We start from the raw sequence: 18361 nt of genomic DNA on the forward strand, positions 1-18361 counted from the left end.
CGCACAGACAAAAGCCCATGTGAGAATTTTTTATTTTGTATATGTAATGGTGCTCCATTATTTGTTGCAAATAAAGATTGATTTGATTTGATTTGATTTATAAAAGCTGTATTTTTAAGCATATGGTTTCAATTGTGTTAAGCATTTGCATTTATAAGCATATTATAGTGCTTATTATAAGCATATTATAGTTAAGCATTTATAGTGTGCATTTGCAGACTAAATATCTATTATACAATTATACTTTGTATGTCTTCTGAGTCAGCAGCAAGCTGGTAGAGCCTAGTAAGTTGTACAACACGAGGATTCGAACCCAAGTCCTGGGTTGAACAATTACTTTCAGTCATGTTATAATGAGGCAACCCTCTAGGCCTAGTCTTAAGTATTGTGCAATACGGCTCCATGCTAGGACTACCGTCATGCAAAGAGTCTTTTAAAAGTAGGTATGAGAATAGGCCTAGTAATATGACTTAATTTATTACCATAAGCATGAAAATATAACACAGATTATTACGTAAAATTAAATAGGTATGAGTAATTATTACATATATTCGTAAATTTACCACATAATAATTATAGTACCATAATAATCTCAGCAAGTAGAATATTTTTCAAAACATTAAAAGCCACCAAATTAAAAAAAATCTACATTTTAATCATGAAAATTGCAGTGAGAGTAACCAAAGCTAGCAATAATACAGGATCAAGTTGCGGTTACCACAGTATGCATCACGATGAAATGAACATTACATTTGTCGGTAGGCACCACATAATATCAAAACCACCCCTATTACGCCACAAATATAGCACTGTTTTAATCATAATGGGGAGCCAGCCCCAAAAGAGGTGTGGTGGTAGTGGTTAGAGTTTTACAGTTATTAACTTTAAAACTTAAATTAAAACCATTTCTAAATTAAAGCAACAGTGACTCGGTAGGGTGGAATAATTGCTACGGCTGCCCTCGATATCTATTATTATCTGAGGTTGAGTGAAATTGACTTTAATTTCTTTGTGTGGCTATCTATTGAGATTTTTGATAGATCTCCTTGTAGTTGTGTAAACTTTTTGTACAACTTTTAAGCTCATATAAAACTGTTGCCTATTAATATAATTGTAAATTTAGTAAAAATTATTAGTTAGAGTATTTTAAGTTGCCTTATGTATTTGTTTTCTTTTATTTTGGTTGGCTTGGTTCTTTTACACGCAATGCATTTTACGTACGAGATACTATACAAATCTTCTACAGATTTTATCGTCCCTAAGCCTTTATGATCTAAATGAAAAGGAATCCATCTGTATGATCGTAAACAAAAACTTCATTTCAACCGTAAAGACATTCTGAGAAAAATGTACAAATTATATTTTCTGTTGTCTGATTAAAGATTGATGAAATAATTTTGCTTCTTTCTTAACAAAACTTGATTTATATGAATACACTCAAGGTTATGGAAGGTTTTTTTTTAATTTTTTAAGAGGTTGGTGGCCTCTTTTAACCTTGCATTTGCCCGTCCACATAGACTAAGCGCCTGTGCGTGGATCGTTTACAGCAAAGCAAGGAGTGAGCCGGTACAGTACAAAGGTGAACTGTACTGAAAAAATGTTATCGGCAGTGACCAGGATCCGAACCCATGACATCACTGCCTTGGGCCCGAAGTCCGCGACGCTACCGACTGAGCCACCAACTCACTAAATTATTTATATTATGTATTTTCATATTTGAAATATTAAATATGATTTGTCAAAAAAGATTACCTAATGGCTTTTTCAAGCTTTAAAAAATATCCATTTAAGTAGTTGGTATTCAAGTGTTGTTTACTTTAGTTATAAAAAGTACCTTCAGAGGGTATATAGTAGTGGGTATAAAGCAAAATAAAATTTGTCAGAAGGAACGAACTTTATGAAGGATATAATGTTAAATGAACCGACATTCAGAAAGTATTGTTCTTTCTGGACAACTATAAAAAGACCGAAACATCAAGGTTTAAAATATCTTGCTTATAAAAATCCAGACCTGGATTTTATTTCCCCTGATTTATATCGGATAAACAATTGAGGCCACAGAAATGCATCTGCCGCAGAACTACAGACTTTGGGTTCTTGGATTTATTTGTATCATATCAGTTGTTTCTTTTAAAAATACAAATTTCATATGATTCGCAACGACGATAAACCGTTAAAATAGCAACCGTGCGGAGTTATAACTATATAATTAATAGTGACAAATGAGCTCTATATATATAAATGTTTACCATAATTTTGATACACTTTAAACTTAGCAAAATTATTAAATGAAAGTAAGCAAACAAATTCATCGTGTTGATTAATTTATGCTCGTATTTAAAAGTAGGATTCCTTTTAGCCCATAAAAGGTATTTTTATTTGTATGTGCAGATAAACTATTACGAGTGAAGAGAGCAGCCAACTTCGGTGATGGGCTCTTACAATATTTACATTCTCAAACAACGTCCCGAATAACTTGAATTCAGTGACTTACGAACCGAACCAAAATAAAAACACATAATATTACGGGTAGTTGTTCACTGTAGCTTTAGAATTAGTTTTGCAACAAAACCCTGAACACCAGATTTTTCTGTCTTCAGATTGTATATTTGTTTCTATAATATTTGTCCGTATAAGTTTCACCCCAAGTGTAATTACTTGTCTTAAGTTTAAAAGATAATTTATGATTTGTATATGGAAAAATCCACATTTTGATACGATTATTATACGTAGCGGTAGGTGTTTTGTTGTCAATATAACTCTGAAGAAAGGCAAGTTAAAAGTTAAAATAAATAAATATGCTATTTCCAGTTGCTACAGCACCAGTGGCATTTTACAAGAGTTGAACGTGAGAATAAAGTTTTGGGGAAGAGCCGGGAATTGAACTCGTCCCTCCAGCATCGATGCCCAAGAAGCTAACCAAAAAGCTAACAACACACCCAATTGGCAAATTCTGCGCTAAAATAAAAAATGATTAAAATCGCTAGCAACGACAGATATAGATCTTAAGGCTCAAAATATAAAGGATAATTTAACAAAATAAAATACAACAGCTGTCTATCAAAAAAAGTTATACAAGTACTACGGACACAAGAAACAACCCAAGTAATTTACACTGATGTTGAAATAAATCATTAGTTTTAAGATTAACTTAAATATTCTTTGCAAATTACAAAGGTGAAATCTGGTTAATCCTTGCATTATTAAAGTGCCTTTGCTTTCTAGATACGGTCGCTCCGGAGCAGTTCTCTTAAAATTTTAATGACACTGGAACCGGAGTGTGAAATTAGTAACAATGTCTGAAACTCACGTTTTGCAGCATCACGCTGTTTTGTTAAAATATTCGTTTTGCAAAAATAAGTCATTGTTTTATAGTATTGTGTTGAATCTGATGGGTTTGAAGATTAGTTTTTCGTAAATGATTACAGAATTTTCAGAGTACCGTATATAGGACAATTCAGTAAACCCATTCAAGTTCTAGGTACCGGTGATAATTAAGTCGTTAATATGTGACTGGAGAGGTTTTACAAAACACTTAAGTAATAGTTTCTGTACCTAAAGTTATCAGGCAGTTTAGATACAGATAATGCGTATAACAATAAAAGAAACCATTTTCGAAAGATTTGCTTTTAAAGGCTCGGCATTTTTGTTGTTGTTGGAACTATTTTCAATAATACTCTTAAAAATGACTTATGTTTTAACTTTGGTTTGATTTGGAAATGCAGTCTAAATGCACTGCGCAAAATATTATGTAAATATATTCGGAGGGGTTGGTTGGGTCATAATGGTATTCTTCCATAAACAACTAATTAGCCAATTAATTTCAGTCTGCGACAATTTCATAGTTTAGAACCCCACATTCAGCTACAGTTTCACCTTCCTATAAAGCTAAAAAATATTTAACAGAGGACAGAAAACATTTCATAAAAAATCCCTCAACTAATAGCCTAAGGATAAAAAAATTAAGGGTTATTTCATCCAACAAAATAAACTAAAAACATATTCTATGCCAATTACTTTAATGATATAAACAAGTTGTATTGATATGACACTTCGGTGTAGTGGAAAAGTAGGTTATACTTACGTGATATTAATAACAAATAACATCGGGAAAGCTCATATTGCTGGCCATTAGTTTTAATGGCATAATTGTCCAGGTCGTTAGTTAATATGACGTGCCGATATGACTTTAAACCAGCTTTGGCTGGCGTCGTATTGATATTATCACAGTATAGTAGTAAAATATTATGCATTTGTACAAATATAAAATTCTCTTAAACATACTATCGCTATAAACAATAAGAAAATATCAATACCTACCACTACACGATAAAAACTCTTCCACGACTTATTTGGAAACGAGTAGGAATACACCATTAAATTTACTTATCAAAGATTTTCCTTACAAAGTTAAAATCTGACGCTCTAGGTTTGTCGATGTAATTCCTAAATAATTAAAGTCGTTCTGAAAGGAGCCTGGGTTAAATTAAGCAACTGTAGGGTTTCGTTTGATTTTACCGCCTCCAAAGTTTAATGCTCATTAAATTTTGAATCCTTCTTTCTCTCAAGAATTAAAAAAGAGCCTGAAGCTTATTTTAGTTTTTGAATAAAAATAGCTCTTTTGTGGTCTGAAATGATACAAAGTTATTGCATGTAATATTCTCTAACATATTTAATAATGTATTTCAAATTTAATGTTTACAGTATATTAGGTCTACCCATTGGATATTCCCGGATATTCCGAACACTTTTAAGACCTCTTACTGTAAAATTTCAAATACCGGTACTTGTTATTGAAATTAAAACAGAGTTATGGCCAAAATTTTGGTTATTAGACGAAAAAGTCCAATACAAAAGTTATAAATTTTAGAATGCAGACCAGCTTTGCACAAGAGGCATTGTTGTTCATTGTATGAGGTCTATTGTTACTCAGACTTGCCCTATTTCTAAAAGCCAGGTGTGTACGCTATACCCAAGTAGGGGATTGTTAGGTCAATTGTGTTACTTAACTAAGGGTAGTTGCTTGAATTTTAAAAGAATAGAACCTTACGATTTAGTAACCTGTAAGATCAATATTTTTTAATTAAAGCTAGCCGTAAAAAAAAATATCACATGTCATAGTCATAATGACCATTTAGGCAAAGAACAGACAGTGCTAATGATTAAACTTGTGAACATAAGCTTTGGTTTTTAAATGCTATAATCTATACTGTACATTGATTTATAACCAAGTAATAAAAATAAGTATTACAATAAATTGAGCTGATTATTTTTTATATCAACAACATTAAACGCATCACCTGCATAGGTGAAAACAAACGTTATCGTATCTAACCTACAAGACGAATTTTGCCATCACGTAGGTTTTATAAGTAGGTTGTTATAAAAGTAAAATTTGTAAAGCATAATGTTTGTAGGCCTAATATAAATTAGCGTAGCAAAAGGTTCTCTAAAAATCACTTTAAGAGTTTCATATAGGTATCTTTGAAGAATCAATTAGAATAATAATGATCAAAACATTTATTTCCGTAAGCCAAAAAATAATCCATTTCATAACCAAATGTTAAGGGCATATCGATAATCATTCTCTTAGATAAACTTTCGTCGAATCATTTAAAGCGATACACAATCATAATATATCTTATAAAACAAAACTGTAACTTTAAAACTTAATGGTTTCTTCAATGTTTGCAGTCAACAGCTGTGATAAGTTAAATCAGACATTTATTGAGAAACTCTGAGAATGGCAGTTGACGGCGAATCAATGAACAAAGCATACAACACTGACATAGAAAACGACGGCGTTCCATCACTACGATTGTTTACTATAACACATCATATCCCACCTCCTTCCACCTCTTCTCTTCTGTATTCTGTTGATTTAGTAAATGGACAAATATTTTACTTTCTCTTATGCTCTTGTTTTTCCATCCGGAGCTAAAACTCTTACAGTTGATGGATTTATATAACGTGTTTTCATAAAGTTTGTTTGTTTTTTCTTGTGTTATAACTATTTAGTGCTGCTGTTTATTTAAGAGATGGATGTTGTGGCTAAACAATCATAAGGTGCGTAAATGTTTTATTTTATTTTTGGTTTTCCTATTTTAGTACTCAACTGCATTTAATTTGTTAAAGAGAAGAAATATTTGTTTATGTTGCCAACCAAGCAGAAGGATAACCTTGACAATTGTTAGTAAGTGTTAGGTACTGCTTGTAATTACAGTTCTTTGTATTTTGTATATGTGTAACATTTATTCTTTTACACCTCTGTACCTTTTACACCTTTGCCACCATTACATATTTGCACAAGAAATCAACAAAGAAGATTTCTAAAATGATGCGATAAGAATTTGCATATCTTCAGGATTCTACTGTTTTCTGTTTTCTCCAAACAATGTGTTCTTGATTAGGTTATAGTCAAAGGTTGTACGTAGAATATATTATTTAGCAACAAACGTCTTAGTTGATATTTAAATGTAATAATTAATTCAAATAGATCAAGAGTCTATAAAAGGGTGTACTGTTTTCTTCATTGCTATTAAAGTAGTCTATTTTATTAAAATATTTGAACTGAATTAGTTAAAAGTATTGTCAGGTAAAATATATTTCTTATGGAATAAATAATTGAATTTCTATGAACTGTAAATTATTTACAAAACAAAATAATTTTGAAAGTAGTAAATATATTCAAAGAAATCGCTGTATATCACAAAATATTCAAAACAGATATCCACACCAGAAAAACCAAAAACACATTTCTCGTTATTTGTCCAATAACATTGAATATCATGAGCAATATAATAATTAAATTACAATTGACATAACGTTTATACTGTATCATTGCCTGTATATCATACAGACAATGACTGTATTTAATACTGATGTTCACATTTTACTCGGACCAAAACAACAGAAAACGACCCAATTGTGGAATGATATTTCTAAACAACATACGCCCAAAAATAATTACGCAGAGTGCAACTACAGCGTCGGTGACAGGAAATCAATAAACCAATCATTCACGCCAGCGAACTCAAAGAAAGACAACAATCGCACTATATCTGTCTGATTATTTGGAACAACATGACCTACTTTACTCGATGGAATATAATATTGGTTACACTTGTGGTAGAAAATGAAACGCAACTAACTTCTTTTGCTGTTGAAAGGGTTATGTTTTGATTTAATTAATTAGAAAATGTATATGTTGCAGTCAATTAATACAGTCCATTGGTTTTCATAAACAGTGTTTCCTTTACTTAACAAAACATAACCACGATAAGGTTCATGTAATTTATGGTTATGAAAAGGCGTGATTTTAAACAAATAGATTGGTAAACGTTTAGCTAATTTATAATGTAACATACAAAATACTGTTTGTTACAACCCCCTTTTATAGAGGGGTTAACTCTTCTTTTACTATAAGTCAATCAGCCATTTTTACAGAAAAGAGATGGTCTCAGGCGAGCTCTATCTCTAAATTGCAGGTTTCCAATCCCAAAATCATACTATAGTTTTAATTAAAGGCTTATTATAGAATAATTAGTATTAAAGTGCTGCAAACTAATGTAGTTTATTTAAAATATTTGTATTTTTACAGCCCACCCTTGGATTAAAGCTGTTTATAATACTGTACTCAATTTTAAGACCGTATTTAGCGATTAAAACTTTATAAGAACCGTGTTACACGATCTAAATTACATTTAGGACAGAAGATGAACAAATTAAATTGCAAGTATAAGAAGGTCTCCTCGTAATTACTTGTGAAATCCAACAATGACTGTAAAGTTTAAAGGACGACCTCGCCGGATTTCGCTGCCTACTCGAGTACCCACCCTTAGCCTCACCACTTGTGCTGCAGCGTCAATAGGCCAATCAACTAGTACCGCTCAAGTGAAAGATTTTCTGGACACTTTTGTACGCTCTAAGTAATTTCTCATAACCTAAGTGGTATTTCACTATTACCTAATAGATGAACAAACTTACGCAACGTAAATTATAACATTTTATTGTTAAAGTTTAATTTGTCTCTTAAAATACGGGCTTTATTAAACCTTATAATATTTTTTAACTATTGACCTTTTTAGTGGAAATGATTAGGTTTTTTAATATTTTAACTGCATTTGACAAATTTCAAGTACTATTTTATATGACGTATGGATTGAAAAGAACTTAACGTATACCACAAACGAGTGAAAAAGTGAAGGATATTATTTTAAAGATATACATGTAATTATCTCGAGTATGATTATGGCAGCCTTATCTTTTCAACACATCCGTGAAACAATTTCAATACTCAACCTGTAAACCCTGAAAATAACATTTTCGATCCAGGTTGGGAAACAACCTAACAAAACAAGTTATAAAATTAATACTCCAAAGATATACATTAGTAAATACAAAGTAATACCCTCTAGTGTATTTTACATGACTTATATATAAATGTAAAAATGTAAATATAGGGACGTGGAGACTAACCAAAGCGGTGAAAATCAATAACAGGCCCACATCTGGTTGTACCGCAACACCGCCTTGTGAAATAGGAGACATCGCATACAGCTTGGCTGTGTCTTGTCTGTAATATGCTATCATCTTTGGCGAATATATTCTAACTTTATAATGATAAGTTACTTTCTTGGAAAATGATCGGTTTCATGGTCGATGTTACTACTAATCAAGACTGAAATTAGAATCGCAAAACGCTGAAGGTTGCATGAGGCTTATTCTTGTTCATTTCATGTAAAGGTAGAATAATTACATACTTTTTCTAGTAAAACTTACGATAATCATATTATTACCAATATTGGTGAATCCTAGGTACACAAAAGTACATGAAGTACATAAAAAAGTTTTTACTATACCAAGATGGTTGTTGCACAATGTTATGCATTTTATTAGTGTGACGAAATTGTAGAAATAAATCGGAGACACGTCACAGTAACATAGGAACTTTTGTATTTAGCATATTTCTAATTGGGGTGCGATGAACATGCAATTAAATTAGGTAAAACCACAGACTGTAGACCAATGTGGCAAACCGTAAACAACGCTATCTTATGATCGTCAATGTCATTTAAAACATTACCATTTAATTGTACAGTTTTAAATAATCACGATGATGTACGATGATTAACTTACACGATTTGATGTAATATGTTTAACCACATAAATCGATTTGTAACTTAATGATTAAAGGAAAACGTGTTAAAAATCATTTATTGACTGAAAAGTAACTTTTTTAATGCCTTTTAAAAAGTTATGAAAAAAGAAACAACACTTTGCTAGGTATGGCAATTTATATTGCTTTTGACTTATATTTTAGTATAAACTTTTCCACTTAATAAGATTGAATAAAAAATACTACATACCGGTATACACATTTCAAACGTTAAATCAGTAGTTATTAAAATGAAGCATTACCAACTGTAAAAATAAACAAAAAACATGGCATCTTCGTGCATTCTTAAACTATTTTGATACAAATCAATTACAGTGTTAAAGTTAAAACATACATGAAAATATCTTTGTCTGCCAAACAAATTTATAGTGGAAAAATAATGAAAATTTACAATGCTCATTTAAAAACAATTTCTAAAAAGATATTAAGTTATTAACCTGCCTAATGTTAATTGCGAGTATAATCAGGAAGGATAGTGTGAATCAGAATCATAACTCGTTTGGTGATTAGCATTGTGGTATTAGCGGGAAATTCACAATGATTACCATAATGAAACGCGTCGTTTTTACAATTTAAATGCTGATTGTGCTTGGGAATTTCGTAACAGATATTCGTACTGTTAGCCTCATTCATTTTAATTGTAAGAGGGAACACAAAAGTATTGTAATATCTGGCAACATAAAGTATTAATCAAAATGTATTTTAATAAAACTATTCTACTTATTCTACTAGTTTACTATATTCTACTCATGTTTTGGATAAAACACTATTACAAACCCGTAGGTTATCAAATAATAAGGTAAATATAGCATACAAGAAATAAAGGAAACCTAACAAAGAAGTTCATTAAAAAGGTATAGATAACCGCGTTTACAAAGCTGCTTATAATAGATATTCTTTTTACTCAAAGAACATTTTTATCAGAAAATTGAAAGGGATTCTGTTTAAAAATGTAAAACGGATTAGACAAAGTTGTCGTGTACAATTAACTGGATATGAGTAACATCTGTACAGGGGATTAAACGTACCCAACTTGTGAACAAACTGTCCCACAGGGATTAGTTCATACAATGGGCAATATATTGTTTCTGATATCAGTAATAATATCAGGGACTTCACTTTCCCAGTGGAACCTTATATTTATGTTTGTGATACCGAAATGTGACATTATTCCGTGTTTTATGTACTGATTGTGCCATTTATCAGATTGCAACAGTTTATGGGATGCGATAAAACGTATGCTCTTTATGAGACATTCGCTTTTTAGAGATAATTTGACAGCAGTTATCTGAATTTATGAGTTTTGTTAAACTTTGCTAATTTCGGAAATGTTTTACGGTTAAATGTATGGCAAAAAGTAGTTTTACAATGGAAATTGTTTAGCATTAGGCCTAATAAGATAATAAGACGTAGGCTTTTTCACAGATTTAAAAGAATTTTACATTTATATTTTTGTAGCATTTCACTTTTTTTAACTAAGTGAAATGGCTTAATGTAATGTTTAAATCAGGCATCTCAAAAGCGTATAATGGGGTTCATTTTTAGAGTATAGCATATTTGTCAAAATATTAAATTATTGTACTGTAATGAACTATTTGTCTAGCTACTGATCAACCTTTTATTGCAACATACACCAAAGGCTTTTCGATGCTATACCAGTGTAAAAAATATAAAACCATAGGAATTAAAATTAATTAAGTACAGTAATTAATTTCTATAATTTTTTTTTTTTTTTAAGGCACTTACTTAGTTGTCGTTATTAAAGTCAATAACAATATTAGTATAGATTGGTAATAAAATCTGCACTGACCTAGGGTGGTAGAGTATCCGCTACGCCCACAGTGGATGTGCCAGTCGTCTCGTGGAGTCGCGGTGAGATGCGACCTGGAGGTTGGAGGGATGGTGGAGAAACGGAGGCAGCAGCTTGCCTGGGGGTGGCTGTGGCGGAGGCGGCAGTGAAGCGCTGTGCTCGTATAGCGGGGGCGGAGGCCTTGGTAACCTCCTGGATGTGGACCTGGAGGTCTTCCTGACGTCAGGCATCGCGAACCTCAGCTTCTGCCAGAACAGTCTGTCTCCCCACTCTATACACGTGCTCGTCTTGAGATACAACCTCAAGTCCGGGTCAAGGTCTCTCTGGGGGATATCACCTAACAATATAATGATCATCCTTCGTCGACGATCTTTTAGCACCTCGTGCAGCGCCGATTTGAACTCAAATCTGCACCACTCCGAATTTAAAAAGTTTTTGGATAACACTACTATAGTCCTCCTGGAAGACTCTACGGCCTCTATGATCGTGTCGGCGACGTACGCACTCACGTTGAAGTCTCTGTAGTGTAAGCACAGTCTGAAGGAAGGATCTCCGGCCTCTAGTCCCGGAGCTAACATTTGTGTGACGTAGGCGTCGTCCTTCACGCTGTAACTCACGTACGCATCAAACAGTCTGTCACGGTCTTGTTCTTCGTCGAACGCCGTTGATTTGTAACACATACGCAAACCGCACCTCGAGTATACCCAAACGCGAAGTTCTCTTCTGTAAAAAAATAAACCGCACACTAAAACTATAGATGCGACGAAGGCGCAGAATGTCAGGAACAAAAATGGAATGTAGTCGTTTATCACGTACCGCCCTACGATTCCTCTAGACCCACTGATGTAGGCGGCGCAGTAAGTACCATTCAAGTCCTTAATTGGTGGTCCTACTGCATTGGTTCTGTTGTTTATGACGCATATAATTTTGTCAACATCGACGACCTTGGCGAAATTGTCGTTAAACCAGGATTTAAAGTCTTGGAGATATTTGCAATCGCACGACCATTGATTTCCAGCCAGCCCTATTTCTACGAGGTAAGGATTCGCGGAGAATTGCCACACTGCGAACTTTGTAAGTCTATTGCCGTCGAGACGCAGAACTTCGAGCTGCTGTAATCCGATAAATGTCCTATTGTCTATATAATGTATTTTATTGCCTTGGAGGTACACCTCTCTCAGATTTTCCAGACTACTCAACTCGAATCCCAAGAGTTCTCGTATGTGATTGTTTTCCAAATGTAGTACAGTGAGTCTCTTTAGTCCACTAAAAGTGTGGTTGTATATTGCGGCTATGTTAGAGTTGTTAGCATAAAGCACTTTTAAATTTTTCCTACCCAAGAAGGAGTGGCTGGTTAACTCTCCGAAGTTATTTCCGTCTATGTACACCTCGGTTGCGTCCATTGGTATCCTACTCGGCATCTGGGTATACCCCGCACCGGCACAGTCTACAATGTTGGCAGACCATGAGCCGTCAAAGTAGCACGTACAGTTCGTTGGACAAATCATTTCGCAATCGCAGGCATCAAAGTCACAACATGTACACAGGGCGAAACAGTGTGTTTTGTATGCACATAAAAACTGGGAAGGTTCAGCTTCAATTAGTGGCACGTACATTCTGTCTCTGTTATACAGTAGTTTACAATAAATACTCTCCAAGTCCATTACTCTTGGGTGCGTCCTATGGTCCAACGTATTGATTCGTTGTAGCCATTCCATTCCGCAGTCGCATTGGAAAGGATTTCCCCCAATATAAAACTCCGGTAACGGCCTATCCGGACTCACAGGCGACAGCAGTAATGCGCTCAGGTTCATCCCCACTATTTGATTTGCATATAGATCGACTCGAGTTAAATTCACCTTTTTGACAAAAGAGTGAGCCTCGACGTCCGTTATTAAATTGTCATTCAGGAACAACAATTCCACACTGTTCGGGATCGATGCCGCCGTCACTTTATTTAGTTTATTGAAGCTGGCATCTAGAGTTTGTATTTTTAACTCTGCCTCTAAGGAATAGTGGTTTCCCAATTCTGAGACAAAGTTTTTATGTAAATCTAGCCACTGTAATCCTCGAGGAAAGAGGGCGTAGTCGAACCATTCTAAACGATTATCGGAAATGTTAAGCCACAACAAACTTGAAACTTCCGTAAAAAGACCATTAATATCTGTCAGGAGGTTGGCGTCTAGACGGATCGCCTGGAGATTAGCGTTCACATCGAAAGCTCCGGTTTCCACTTTGCTAATTTTATTCCTCGCTAAATTCAAGATTTGTAGGGAGGGTAAATCGGAAAACACGTCTTTACTGATGTTAGTGAGGTGATTTCCTATTAATCTGAGGCCGTACAGATTGGTCATTCCGTGGAAGCCCGGTTCGTCCAAGGAAGTAATTTTATTCTCACCCAAATCGACTGTTCTCAAAATTCGCAGATCCTTTAATGCCAGAGGTACAGTTTTTAATTGGTTTCCGCTCAAATTTAGGTCTTGTAATCCTGTACAGTTACGAAACGCGTCTGGATGAATGTCTTCTAATACGTTATTATCTAAGGATATTAGACTCATAACATAGAGACCGTTGAGAGCATAAGCATCGAGGTAGGTTATTTTATTGTAAGATAAAACTAAAGTATGTAGATTGTTCATGGGTGTAAAAGTGTCTGGAGGGACGGTTTCTAAGAGGTTATGTTCGAGGTTTAAGATTTGTAACGTGTATAAATCGTGAAACAAAGTGGGGTCTAATTTTGTTATTCTATTGTGCGACAAATTAAGCAGTACTAGTCTTATCAGTCCTGAAAACGTCCCGCTATTGATCCACGCGCTGGTAAGCTGGTTCCGCGAGAGATCCAGAGCTAATAACTGGTTCAAGTCGGCAAACAGTCCGGGGGAGAGAACACTTATGGAATTGTTTTGTAGATAAATCTCTTTAACGACGTCGGCACAATCACGAAACAGCTCGGACGGCAGAGCCACCACTTTGTTATTAGATAAATCAAATATTTGTAGCACCTTGAGTCCCGCGAGGGCACGGTCAGATACCATCGAAATTTCGTTGTCGTGGATGTAGAGTTCCCTGAGGCGGCGTAGAGCGCTGAACCCGTTGACCGGCATCAGCACGAAGTGGTTCCAAGAGGTGTCTAAGACTTGGATGTCCATGGAGCATGGAGAGGACGGAGGTTTGCCCTCGGTCTCGGGGTCCACGACGTCGTCCTGGGTGCTGATGAGAGGTTGAGGTGGAGGTGTCTTCTCTCTGAACCCGAGGTCACTCACGTCCTGAAGGCGGTTGCGACTGACGTTTAGGGTCACTAGATTGGTCATCGGACAAAACACGTTTTCTGGGAAGGACCATATATTGTTAGAACTCAAATCGAGCCTCTCCAATTGACGGACGGGCGAGAAGCTATCGGATGCTATCTCCAGGGTCATGGTCGGCCAGTCCGTGTTCCGAGTCTTTAGCGTGAGGTTACGGAGGTCCCTCAGCCCCACTAACACTCCCGATGGCCATTTTGCTAGTTTGCAATTTTCTAAAACCAATTCCCTAAGTCTCGTTAAATGTGCGAAACTGCTATCGTCTAAGGAACTTCTAGATAACATGCTTTCGTTACATTCAATTTTCAAGGAGGTAGTATGCTCAGAGGGAATTACACTAAAGTTTGTCGTATCGAACTCGCTGTTTATTGTTCTCAGTTTGCAGTACAGAGCTACCTCGTCATTACTACCGGCTGCGTCCCGCACCCACCACTGACAGTCGTCCGGGGCGTCGTACCGCAGGGGCGGAACCGTCGGCTCCTCCGTTGAAATTACGGTTCTCCCCGTCCAGTAAAGCGTCATTAATAAAAAGCAACAGTAACGAGCCATATTAGTATCGCAATTAGAAATATGTAACAGTGAGTAATTGATACTTAGTTATTAATCCTAATTATTTCCAGTACACGTCAGCCAGTCTACATTGTAAAAACACCAAAATCACAGATTTTTATTTTAAGGAGTGAACTATTGAGAAAAATTACCGTAAATGAACAAACGTTTCAGTCTTCATTTTCATACATTTCCGAGCTTAAAAATCCTAATCATAATTGTAGGCCAAAATTTAAGTAGTGTTGAAAATCTCGTTTGGCAAATGCTGTGATCCTGTTGACGTAATAATCATGTGTTGCTGTATGTGATCCGTGGAGGAAGACGACACAGTTGCACTATCATGGTATCACTGATCACTGTTGTCGAACATTGGCGAACCATCACTGAACTAGACAGGGCAGGGCGAGTTAGCACTACCAAGCTCCGCGGCGCGGTACCGACTGACCCGACAGACTGACGACACTGCCTACATCTCGCAACCCTGCCCGCGCCGACCGCCGAGTCTATCCGACAATTGCCGAACACACCCGAGCACTTCCTCCCTCGGTCAAACCGACTATGAACCTCCCGCTCATAACTTGTCCGGCTCACCCCTCGTGCGCCCTTTTTATGCTGGAGGGGTTGATTTAGATGGGGGAGCTAGTCTTTTTATTTTCATTTCGTCTGGCTCAAAGGAAGATAGTTTTGGCAGTTGTGATTTATTAATTTTCTACAGCTTATATCCCCAGACGCAGATTTAATTCTAACTTATTGGATATTAGACATCAAAGGCACACGGCGCAGGGAAATGATTTCACCGGAAAGGAGATTGGGTTTATTGCTTCAGACATTGGGATTTTGTTTATCGCTATTGTTAATCCAAAGAACATGTTGCAAACATAAATAGTATTACTAGTTGTAATAAAAATTAGTGATCGTATTATTGATCTATACAATTTTTGTTTTTTCGATTAAACTGTTTTGGATCATCTATGCTGCAAATAAAAATACATAGTTTTCGTTATAGATAATTCACCTTCAATAATTCTATATAAGAAGTGTATACAAAAATATGCATTTTTATAGTAGTAAAAATATTTTGTTTATATTGACAAATCTCAAGACAATATAGTCTATATGTATTTTTAATCACTAAAAAGATTCTGTGGTTTTGTTAGTAATACCAAGGGAGTATGTTTAATCTATGGTAATACACTTATATTCGTGGACCAACTATCTTACTTCGTGGAATTTCATCTGATGATATCATTTATAGTGCATTACACTGTTTCAATACTTCGTACAAGATTCACGAGAACTACGCTAACTATCCAACTAATTCAATAAATGCTATAAACACCTTTTTAACGAAACAATATATGATTTCATATGTTTAACATACAATCAAATAATGATCAATATTCAAACATTTTTTTCTGGTTATTATTAGGCGAACCAAAAAATAGGCCATTTATTACAATAAGAAAACAATATATTGAATAGAATTATTTTCAAATAATTTGTTATAAATTTTTTTTGTGAATATCGCTTAGATATTTATGCTAATACCCTAGTTCACTAGGAGCACGACTAGTTTACTAGTTAGTAAGATTAGCGATAATTAAATAGTTATCTAATTATATTAGCTTCGAAATTAAACTACGCCCACTCAAGTAGGCCTCTTTAGTGTACCCTTAGCTCACCGGATCCACAACCAATTAATTAAACCATAGCAAAATAGCAATTCTAGTACTGTAAATGCCTTCATATTCCTATTCCTTATGTTATAGATGAGAAAGTATGAGTTCTTGAAGTTGAAATCAAATATAAAATGTTTCTTTTTGGGGGCTAATAGGCAAAAAGTCCAACAGTGAACCATCCCTTACGTGCTTTGCAATTCTGAGATTTCTTGAACCCACAACCTAGTTCAAACAGATCTATAACCAAACAAGGCACTAAAATCGTATTTTTAACACAGGAAACATTTGTCTACACTTTAATTATTTCATCTGATTTTATTTATATAAACAATGTCAGCTAGCCCTAAATATTTTTGTTTGGATATGAGTAACAGACAATCGATTCTATCCACTTGATAAGAAATTGCCATGAAAAATAAATTAGATATAAAGCAAACAACACTGTCTCGCGTGCCACAAAATGCAAATAACGCCGAAACAGAGGCCAACTCCTGCCCAGGTACACAGCTTTCTGGCTGACACATTAAAACTAATTTAACTTTTGTCCTCGCTAACTTTGCTCTTACACTCTGTGAAATTCGAATTACTTTCATCGCGATCTGTTGAAAAATGCATTCCGCAAATGCAACTCGTGATTATGTTGAAACACCAGCTGCGCCCTCTGATAGAATTGTTTAAAATATCTTTTTTTCATTACCCTGCCAGTATGATACTTGTTCTGTGTTTCTATTTTACGTCAACTATTGTAAACCAATGTGGTTTTCATATAGGTTTCATTTTATCATGAAACATTTTTCAAATTGTATTTTTGTTTGATGTGAAGATGTATAGTTTAAAGGAATAAACAATTTCACTTTTAAAAATCATATGCTGTTTGGGCGAAAGTACAATAAATGTACAATCTTTACAAAGTTGCAGATCGTATTGAGTTGTACCCCATGAGACGAAATTCAAAATTGTTACAAATTAATTGATTCTATTGCTAACCAGACGTCATTAAATACTCTTTGCTTTACATCATATGCCGTATTCATTCGCAGAGCACTATTGGTATCAGTGAAGGTTAAGTCCTACCAAATTAAATTCTGAGAAATCACCAAGATTAAGAATCGAAATGAATCCTACACTTTCACATGATATCTCTTCAAACAATATCTCCGATATTTTAGCTCACAAAAACTTTAATTTAAAATCACCCCGTATCCTCTACAGCCCTACCCCTATCACGTACCGGACCGCCCCCCGATGAGATAACTACTGTTCGCTCCTTGTTTACGAGATGTTCTCGTGTTATTGGTACGTTTATTAGTGTTACGACAATTTCCATCAGACAAATGAGTGCCGACCGACATATAAGCCAGCTGTTGCTAGTTACGGGACCCCCGAGGTACCCAGCGGGCGTTCTCCACCTGCACACTGATCAGCCCCGTAGAGGGAAAAATTTGAAGGAAATGAAATTTCGATTATGACTTGAATGTCTCTACAATTGATAAATACCATGAGGATTGGAGGGATTACTAACAGCTGGTCAAGTAATATAAAAACTTTGACGATTTGGAAATTCCTTAGTGATATAATTTTGGAAAAAAAGATTTTTCAGTTTTAACATTTTGGTTCAGGTCTTTTCAATTCGAGTTTTGAAGCTGAAATATACAGAATAATACAGTTTTACAAAACCATACTTATTTTTATCAATATTTTTATAGGAAATATTTATTTGTTTCTGAAATTAAGGCTACGGTTAATCAGAACTCTTTCTGGTGATAAAATGTGTAATTTGTTATGTATTGTTCAAGTATTACTATTAAAAGTTGTAATTGTTAAAATGGGAAAATGTATGAAA

General features: G+C 34.9%; 1 protein-coding gene across 1 annotated transcript in view; it reads right to left on the minus strand.

The window, feature by feature from the left end:
• Positions 1–15259, minus strand: part of LOC128991605 (toll-like receptor 6) — a 70574-nt gene extending 55315 nt beyond the window's left edge. The window contains exon 1 of the mRNA XM_054414628.1: positions 10989–15259. Coding sequence (XP_054270603.1) covers positions 11009–14839 — 3831 coding nt within the window. The 5' untranslated portion in view covers positions 14840–15259 and the 3' untranslated portion in view covers positions 10989–11008. The remainder of the gene's footprint in view (positions 1–10988) is intronic.
• Positions 15260–18361: the final 3102 nt, after the last annotated feature.

This window comes from Macrosteles quadrilineatus, unplaced genomic scaffold (assembly GCF_028750875.1).
Source record: "Macrosteles quadrilineatus isolate MER2022 unplaced genomic scaffold, UCM_ALF_1.0 Scaffold_4__1_contigs__length_99947679, whole genome shotgun sequence".
Taxonomy (NCBI): domain Eukaryota; kingdom Metazoa; phylum Arthropoda; class Insecta; order Hemiptera; family Cicadellidae; genus Macrosteles; species Macrosteles quadrilineatus.